This window comes from Saccoglossus kowalevskii, chromosome 12 (assembly GCF_978046115.1).
Source record: "Saccoglossus kowalevskii chromosome 12, keSacKowa6.1, whole genome shotgun sequence".
Taxonomy (NCBI): Eukaryota; Metazoa; Hemichordata; class Enteropneusta; family Harrimaniidae; genus Saccoglossus; species Saccoglossus kowalevskii.
The window spans coordinates 21,651,794-21,661,959 of NC_140652.1; the positions used below are offsets into that span (position 1 = coordinate 21,651,794).

The 10,166-nt window shown below is 38.7% G+C and overlaps 1 protein-coding gene and 1 long non-coding RNA gene across 3 annotated transcripts; one reads left to right on the forward strand and one right to left on the reverse strand.

The window, feature by feature from the left end:
- Positions 1 to 482: 482 nt before the first annotated feature.
- On the reverse strand, positions 483 to 4,721 carry LOC146735626 (uncharacterized). Its single transcript, XM_085505963.1, has one exon. The coding sequence runs from the start codon at positions 4,719 to 4,721 to the stop codon at positions 483 to 485; it is 4,239 nt and encodes a 1,412-aa protein (XP_085362089.1).
- A 1,390-nt stretch (positions 4,722 to 6,111) lies between these two features.
- LOC102805142 (uncharacterized) lies at positions 6,112 to 9,815 on the forward strand. Of its 2 annotated transcripts, none has more exons than XR_014931144.1 (6): positions 6,112 to 6,212; positions 6,326 to 6,405; positions 7,952 to 7,979; positions 8,068 to 8,099; positions 8,469 to 8,490; positions 9,648 to 9,815. It is a non-coding gene; the product is annotated as an uncharacterized LOC102805142 (long non-coding RNA). The 2 variants fall into 2 exon arrangements; XR_014931145.1 differs by having other exon boundaries at positions 6,119 to 6,212; positions 6,305 to 6,405.
- Positions 9,816 to 10,166: the final 351 nt, after the last annotated feature.

Sequence of the window (10,166 nt, forward strand, 5' to 3'; positions counted from 1 at the left end):
CTGAAACGGACACGTCATGTAACTGGAACTCAATCTCGTTTATTCTTCAACAACAACGTAATACAGATGTTAACTCGTAAACAACTGGAAAGCAACTGCTCAAAACGAGCGCAAAAACATACAATATTGCCAATTGCCAATATCGCGTCAAGTAACAATTTGTAGGGCGGGAGGCGTTCTCATTGCCCAATACGAATACGGTGTTTACTCCGACGTTCGGAACACATATTGGCCAAATTACAACTGGGTGTGCTAGTTTCTCATAGCATTACATGCAAAAAATGAAATACGAAGAAAACATGGTTATGAATAAAAGATCAATAATTGAAATGAATCTCCCCACATACTGGGGGCGGGCACAAGAAATATTCTGATTCACAGATCAAATATTTTCCTGAGAGAAATCAATAACACAATACACGTTTAAAAAACTCAAGGTATATATAAATTGTTCAAAATTGTAACAAGTGTTCAAACATATTTTACAAGTCCTTTATAATGTCACGGACAAACCTTCGTGCTGCTATTGCAGCTTTCCTCGGCGGTCTTGAGGGCGGAGATTTAACAGTACTGTCCGGTTGATCAATTTCACTTTCCTTGTCGGTAAGAGGTTGAAACTCCTGCTGGCTATCATCGGTGGATATCTCCATCGGGTATAATTTCTGAATCGGGCGGTTTGTTGTGCCTGTAGCGGTACGTAATTCTGCTGCTCGTACTAATCCATCTGGACCGTTAAATAATTTGGTGACTTCAGCAATGTTCCATTTGAATCGACGCTTGACGTCATCATGAACTATTACTACGTCACCAACCTTTATGGCGTTGTGTTTACTTCCGTCAGCTGTGAAAGCGTGTCTTTCTCGCAATGCCGAGAGATATTCTGTCGACCAGCGCTTCCAAAATTCATTTTGGAGGGCTGTTAACAATTGATATCGACTATTCATTGTGTGGTGATTTCCACGGATTGATTTGTCGAGTTCATCATCATCGACCGGTGAGTTCGGAAGTGGGGTTAATAGGCGTCCCGAAATCAAATGTGAAGGAGTCAGCGCTGTAAGGTCGTTGTTTGACGGCGATACATAAGTCAAAGGTCGGTCATTGAGAGTTGCTTCAATCTCGGTTAGAATTGTGCGGAGCTGATCGAAAGTGGCTTGAGTTTTACCAAGGGTTTTCTTAAGTGCCGTTTTTGTCATGCCGATCAGGCGTTCCCAAAACCCCCCTTGCCAGGGAGCTCGTTTGGGGATGAATGTCCACGTTACCTTATTTTCGGCGAGAAGTCCTTGAACTTCGGGTGATGACAATAGTTCATGCAATTCGTACGATGCCGCCAAGTAAGTCGTTGCGTTATCGGAAAGAATTTTGGATGGTAGCGATCGTCTCGCTGCGAACCGTCGAAAGGCTAAGATGAAGGAGTGCGTGGATAGATCGGGTACAAGTTCGAGGTGCACACCGCGGGTTACCGCACATGTGAACAAACACACATATGCTTTAGCTGATCGGTGATCGGCGGTACGTACGTACAAGGCGCCGGTGAAGTCAACTCCGGTGACAGTGAACGGGGGCGTGACGGTCACACGGTACTTCGGAAGCGGTGCAGTAAGTGGCGCATTGTAGGGTTTACCGTCGACTCGCTTACAGGTGACACAGCGTCGAATAATGTAATTAACAGTCTGTCTGATGTTCGTAATCCAATATTGTTGACGAATAGCAGTCACGACAGCCTGTGTCCCACTGTGGTGTAGACGTTCATGTTCTCGGCGGACAAGTAGCGTAGTAAAGTAATGTTTGCTTGGTAACAATGCAGGAAATTTAGTAGTAAAGTTCACATCTGCGTTGTGAAGTCTGCTGCCACAGCGCAAAACTCCGTCGTCATCGATGAATAAACGTAGTTGTCTAACAAGTACACCAAAGCGTTTATTGTTGTGACGGATGGTGGTGAATGAATCAGCGAAGTGTCGTTGCTGAAGATCAGAAACCCATGTCTTTTCAGCTTTAGCGATTTCTTCAGCGGAAATTGATGAATTCGCGGTAGAAATACGTCGGCGAAGTTTATCGACGAAACGACGAATTAATACAGTAACTCGAAGTAATCGTTGCAAAGTGCTGAAGCGAGTTGGGTCGATTATATTCTCGAGATTGATGTTGGGTTCATTTGGTTCGTCGTCAGCATCATTCATCAACAAATCGCTATCGTGACGCGGTAACGTATCTGAAGTCGCGTTGATTGACAGCGGAGGAATCAGCTCACCTAGCGGTTGATTGGCTGAATGTAGTATGTTGACACTGACGTCATCACTGAGACTGGGGGAGTGTTCAGAGGTTTCACATACATTGTAGACATGCAGTTCAGAGTTAGTAATGCGACTTGCAGAGTTTGCGTTATTGTTCTCGGTTTCGTGATCGGAGGGACCGTTATCAAGTTGCGACGATCGGCGTTCATAGTGCGTAGATGCGGCTGGTGGCGCGGCGTTCGATGACCCCTCGTTGACCGGTCGTAACGATTCGCGTGTGTATAATGTAGGGGCGGTGTTCATTTCAACTTTTCGCGGTATAGCTATAGAGTGTTCATCTACAATTTCCTTTATTGGCGAAGGCATGTTTATCAGTACATGTAGCATGTTGGTTGTAGACGAGGTATTTCCGCAAGGCTTAGGTCCTGAAAGAAGGTAACCAAATGGTGACATGACAGCAGTCGGTCCGTCTCCTCGAACGACCCTGTCAGTTACGTATTGCCAGTAATAGTCGGCACCAATAAGTATGTCAATGTCAAAGTTAGGTTCTTTGTCATTAATGGGGTGGGCGAGTACTAGGTCCCTTAAATGTGGTAATTCTAGTAAATCACTAGTGACATAGTTTTCCATATTAGCAGAAATTTCAGGTATCAGCAAAGTGTTCATTTGTGATACAGTACCGTCTAATGCGTGTAAATTCAATGTCCCACTTTGTAGTATACGTCGTTCAGCTTGTTTACTTCCAAAAGCTGAAAGGGCAATTATTTCTGGATTAGTCGTGTTCATTGCAATTTTGCTAGCAAGGTTTTCAGTTATAAAACTTCTATTGGCACCCTCGTCAAATAGTACAGTAGCAGTAGTCATGTTATTGTCATAAGAAACGTTAATTTTGGCAGTCTTGAGTAGTACAGGTCTCTGTGAATAGCCAACATTACCGGAATTTGAATGAAATACAGCCGAATTGTTACTGACTTTCGGGTCAGTAGGATTCTCGTTAACCAGTGTCGATGAGCAATCGGTGTGATTGCAAGTGTGAGCCAGTGTACCTCTCCCTGGCACCGAGGTGTAAGTAGTTTTAACGTGAGTGTTTTTATTTGAAGAATGTGATGTATTGGAATGTGAACGGTTTGTTATTTCCTTGTCTTTACTTTTGTCATGCAAGGAGGTGTGATGTTTTTTTTGACAGTGGCGACACGAATACTTCGACCTGCAGTTATTGACGACATGATTTCCCAAACAGTTAAAACATAACTTGTTGCGTTTGACTATGTCAAGTCGTGAATCAAAATCAGAGACAACTACACAGTCGTTTGGGGTATGACCCCCTTTACAATAGGTACATGGAGGAGAGGAGTAAGTCTGTCGTGTAGTCGATCTTCGGCCACCTCTGGTATTAAATGGCGGAGCGGTTCTCTCGCCTCCTCTCGTTGATGTATGGAAGGTGGCTATGGTAGGAGTCTGTCGAGTATGATTGTCAAAGTCACCAATATGATTTACCTTAATTTCAGTTAGTATAGCCTTACGTAAATCGGGAAGTGTCCACGGTGTATCTCCCCGGATGCGGTATAGCGTACGATGAAAGTCAGTGGGTAATTTCTCCAAAATTAACGGTATAAGTAATTCTCCATATGCGCTTTCATCTTTGCCGTGCGAATTAAGTCCACGAACATGCGTTTCAATCGTGTCGTAGAAATGTCTAAGACTCGCTGTGTTGTTCGCCGGTGTAGGTAGTTCCCATAATGCTTTGATGTGTGCATTGATGATGGCTTGTTTCACGCCGTATCGTTCTTCTAGTAAAGTCCGAGCATCGATGTAATTATCGTTAGTGAGTTCGAGTCCTTCAATGGATCTAGCGGCTTCATCTTGTAGTAGGCTGCGCAAATAAGTAAACTTTTGCACATTAGACAGGCTTTCATCGCTGTGGATAGCGGCATTAAATGTATCGTAGAAACTCGTCCAGCACAGAGTATCTCCGGAGAAAGTTTGCAGTTCAAGTTTGGGTAGATTTACTGTTCTTCTTGGCGATGCGTTTGCTTGGAGTTCGTTGGCGCGAAATGAGGGGTTAACGGGCGGTGCGACGGTACTACTTTGAACTCGCGGTTTCGCTATCGAGATAGTGTATTCAACTTGGTCCTTCTTGATGACGAGATCGTCAATGTAGTCACACGATTCTGTGCATTCATTCTCGTAGTCTTCGTCGCTGACTTGCTCCAACTGCATTTGTTGCTGAATTTGTTTGTCGAGATTACGTAGATCAACAAACCGATCGTTCAAAACTTGAGAAAGAGAGTTGATTTCTCGGTAGAGGCTTTCTTTTAATTCGTTCTCGACTTCGTTAGACAGTTGTTGTAGTTTAGGAGTGATTTTGTTAAATGTTCTTGTCATCAAACTGCGTTGAATACGACGAGTGAGCTTGAGTCCCTTGACAGAGAGAGGGTTGGGTTGTGCTGTTGCGGCATCAGTCCCCGATGACGTTCCTGGATCAGACATCGTTGTAGAGTACTTGCTTCTCCGTAGAAATGAGAAATCCTGGTATCTGGCACCAAAAATGTGGGGGAAGGGTGAGGTTCGGGTCTTCTCAGTCACGGAAGTGAACACTGAAACGGACACGTCATGTAACTGGAACTCAATCTCGTTTATTCTTCAACAACAACGTAATACAGATGTTAACTCGTAAACAACTGGAAAGCAACTGCTCAAAACGAGCGCAAAAACATACAATATTGCCAATTGCCAATATCGCGTCAAGTAACAATTTGTAGGGCGGGAGGCGTTCTCATTGCCCAATACGAATACGGTGTTTACTCCGACGTTCGGAACACATATTGGCCAAATTACAACTGGGTGTGCTAGTTTCTCATAGCATTACATGCAAAAAATGAAATACGAAGAAAACATGGTTATGAATAAAAGATCAATAATTGAAATGAATCTCCCCACAAGAATGTATTTGTTACCCTCTGTTAAACGTTTGGAATATAAAAGTCAACCTGGAGAAGAAGAACCACACAGAGGAATTTTATTCCACATTTTTAGAATTGTTGATCTATTTAACCAATAAAACAAGAAATAACAATATTATTACATTCAGTTGAATGAATTTGTCATAATACATTTATTATCACTTATCTTTTGGAACAATTTTCTAAATAAAAAGAAAGAAAGAGTAATTTCATTTTAATTCACACGGATGCGACAATTTGTCAAACTTATATGATAACAACCTTCTTGCATTGCATGACGTACAATCTGAATGGCAATGTATACTGTCGTATTATTAACAGTAATTACATCTTCACAATCATCTGCAATCCAAATGTCTGTGAAAATACAGACAGTAATGTCTCAATAAAACTACATAACCTTACTTGTAGGCATTAAGGTCTAGTCATTATGTTTTGGTTGGACAATGTCAAAACTAAAAACTGACAATTTCAGTACATATTATTGGTGGCATCAAATATTCGTATGGGCGAATGAACTGCAATTGGGCTGCTAAATATACTCACATTTGGCCAAATATGTTAGACGAATTATTTTATGGAGGACACAAATATACATTACATAAAATGTTTAATTTTTCAAGAGTTGAGATGGCATTTTTTTTGTTTTTCTTAAATGAATGCATTTGAAATAACAAGCACAATGAATTAGTATTCAACTGGTCTGAGTTGTAATGACAATATATAAAAACACAACATTAAAAATGGTCAGCTACATGCCCCTAAATTTGGTCAAATAACACAAATTGTAGCCATAAAATGTTTATATTGTATAATCTGATTTCATCCGAATATAAATATCACTGGGCAACCGTACTGAGTTAGAATTATGCTGGCATGTGTTGTCATAGCGATGAATAAAAATACTACATGAAAAAATTAAAACTGCACATAGAGCCTGTTAATAACACAACTCTGTTTGAAATCATCAAACGCGGATCACAGTGCTGGAAGATCTAATATCGAGAAGACTAGAGTGGTGAGTTATTTTATTCAACGTAAAACGGTTGTTAGTGAAGTATGTGTCCACATTTACAAACATTCTGAACCGATGCACACTAATTTTCCTAGCATTTATTTTCGCCTTGGCAGCAAACATGCGTCCTGTGATTATTTTTGCTTTATTATTATTACTGGTCATCAATATTACTGGTGAAGAGCAGCAATCAAAAGTAAGTAGACTAGCGTTATCTATACTTTCTGCTTTTAATTATCATTCAAGGCGATGAACTGTGTAGTCAATTTTTTATTAATAATCTATAATTAACGTCATTCTCTTACAATATTATAAAGTAAATGTATCCAATACGGTATTTCATTATGTAATTCATGTATGTAGCAAGTTGAACGGGGTATTATTCAAACTCGAACACCGCGATTGCTGACCGTAAATAATAAATGCTTGATAATTCAGTATTGTTGCCTTCTGGTATCTGGTAATATATATATATATATATATATATATCAGTAATTTTAATGAAAAAAAGTACATTTTTCTTAGTAATAGTGACACCTGTTGTTTAGTGTGATGGACTCCCACGGTTGGGTACAGGAGCATAGAAGTTTATAATTAAAATTGTTTTCAATAAGAAACTTGAAACCATCATACATGGCCTTATAAACAGCCTTTTACTTCATAGTGGGGTGGGTGGAGTAAAGCTGTGATTATTTTTATTACTTTCTGACCATCTAGTTTGCCATTTACCATGTCCATATAAACTAACGCTCCAGCCAATATCAGATTTCACTACTTGTTTCAAGCTATGGCACTTGGAAATGAGTGTTGTGACATGTGGCAAATGTCCAACTGTCTTGGTTAATAAGATTGGCTAAATTTCAACTAGAAACAGGTAAACCAGTATACCTGTATGTACGAAGCCAGTGAATGTTATTCAAGCCAAAGAAACTGCATCTATTTATATAAATACACATGGACAGAGAATATTTTCTTGGAGCACTAAATGTGACAATTGCCCTACTGTCTGTGATAAATATACCACACCAGCTACATCGTGCCCGACGAGGAGTTGGGTAGGTAGTGAAGAAAAACATTGACTGAAGCCTGGCAGAGGACTGAATTGTTGTCAACAGCAACAAACATACTGGGAAAGTCAAAGACAGTGAAAAAACAAACAAAAAACACACAGGCATATAAATATTAACTTTCTAGAATCTTTATTGACTCCAAGTAATCCAGAGTAGAACGAGATGAATCAACGCTATACTCCGCCATCTTTATTTTAATATTAGATGCAACCATTATTCTGTAGGGCACAGCGGGTCATAACTTGAGGGGAGTTAACACCCATGATTTTTAAAATGCCTTGATCAATAAGAGTCTAAGTTACAGGGAACATTATTTTGATTTTCACTGGACCAATAAATGCATTTGACAGGAAAATGGAAAAACTCTACCACAACAGCAATTAGAACAGCTTGCTGCATTATAAGTATCACTTCCCTGTCAAATTAGTGGTTCATGCTTATTTGAATCTGAACATAACAGGCCAATTCTATCACACCTTGCTAGGCTTGAACTTCCATCCAATCAGAGCATTCCAAATGAACATGATTCTCCACAAATACTAGAGGGCGCTCTGACCAAAAAATTTCTACTATCTAAATAAAAAGAACTGATATATATATATATATACAATGTATATGAATTATTAAAAACATATAACTATTATAAATCAATTTGCATTATTATTTCAACAGGATTTAGAAGACTATGCTATGGAACAAGGTTTGATACATTTAATTCAAATATTTTTCTATTGTCGATTTTTAATTCATCACACATTTCACTAATCCTAATATACATTCACTTTCAGACATAGACGGCGTTCGAGCAGCTAGTTTGCCGGTAAATCAATAATAATAATGACAATAATTATTAATATTATTATACATTTGTCACCGTAACGCCATAAGTTACAGCGTGGACGCTCTTACGCGCGTAATCATTCCATTTTTGGAATTCGCATTTCCTTATATAGTAGGATGAAAATACCTCGTAAAATACCGCAGAATTACGACAGGCTGTAACTTATGGCGTTACGGTGTCAGGTGTATAATAATATTTTATTTACTTACTACTTCATAATTTACTTTGTGTGAATTGTCCACACCCCCGTAATAAAGCGCAGAATTAATATTCATTCCATTGGGTAATGAATCTATGTACTATGAGTAATCTGTGTGCACGTTTCTTTCCATGCGTGGCGTCACAAAGGATGAAAGATTTATTGACCCGAGTGAGTAGCTGTTTTACCGACTGTTTGTTTCAAAGAGAATGATACAGTGTTGTGCGTTGGCGTAATGAACAGTGATGTGATATGGGTTTTAAAACAATTCGGTGAACATGAACCAGATAACACATATAACCAACTATCAGCACATATTAACTTTCAAATAACTTGTGTAATCAGTGCTTTTTTTGAATCTCATTTTTCAAAAGATATGCTGAATTAATAAACGTTAGTTGGATTCATTCTTTAATATTATGCCTATATTGTGTTTGACCGGCAAATTCGATTTGAATTGACTCGAATTGAGTTTATGTGTACTTCATTTATTTTACTAAATGGTCTGTTTAATGATTTTGCATCAACATAATCCCAACGATTAGGGTAGACATATTTTATTATGTGGAATTGGTGGCATACTAAACTACGTTAATATTAAAAAAAAAATTGTTCACTTTTTAAAGCGCGGTGGTCGTCGCGCAGCGCGTGTTCGAATTTCATGTAAATAAACAATGTATTTTACACGCGTTGTATACGTCGCTATGAGTACCATATCGAACAGGACGCGGTGTGACGACTGCCGCCATTTAATTTTTGATATCAGGTATTAATATGAATGTTTTATTTAAACAGCCCTGGTCTAGTGTGACACTAAACATTCGATCACATGTATATGACACCTGAACAATATTACCTCCAGAAATGTTCATAAACTTGTACAGTATTGATTGCAGCGATTTTCTTTTTGAGACGCTAGATAAACTCATTTTCACAACAACCGCAAGCCCGTGTTCACACAGAAAACTGCAACGATTTTATATTTAGATGAACGCTGTCTTATTTTATTATTATTCATATAAACAGAAAACACACATATTGGCACCAGAATAATCAAATTAATCGGTTTGGAAAGAGAATATAAAATTTGATAAATGAACAAGTTACTGTACATTTGAACTAACGAAGTAGCATTTGATTATTCGGTGTCAGGTAGATGCATGTTATTATGGTGAAATAAAAACAAATGAGAAATACATACATTTACTCAATAATGCATGCGTTTTAATTATGTGAATGCCAATGAAGTTGTAAATGTGTACAGCATGTGTATATGTGATTTCACATGTGAGTATATGGTTAACAGTTGTGTCAACTTGTTTTTCTAGTGAGGAGATTCTATGGCTGAAAGAGATAAACACATCGTATGGGCCAGTCTATCACATGTTCGAAATTAGTCGAAGATAACATCTTAGTGTTTTATAAAATCATGTTAGGATATGGTAATATATTGTAATCATGAGATGACTGAATAAATCCTATGCACATTATCAAAACACGTGTTCAGTGAGTACTTGCTGGTGAAAGTAACTATAGCAATAAATGTTTTAAAGCGGGAGGGTCGTCACCTGCACACGCGAGTCCCAAGCGACGATACCAACACAAGCTAAAAACGCAAAGGCTCAAGAGTAGACGCTCGTTTGTGAACAGTGACACGCTATGGTCATCTGACGCCTGCGCAGTTGACGACTCCCTGGCTTCAATCAAAATTATAAATGACCAACTAACATAGCATTTGAAATAAAACATCATGTCTTTATTTGGTTATTTATAACCGTAAATGTATTACTGCGATTAACAATATATAGTGGAGTTAACAAAACACAAACAAACTACTGCAACATTGC

Coding starts and splice junctions, on each gene's coding strand:
- LOC146735626 (XM_085505963.1), bottom strand. CDS start 4,721: ATGTCTGATCCAGGAACGTCATCGGGGACTGATGCCGCAACAGCACAA.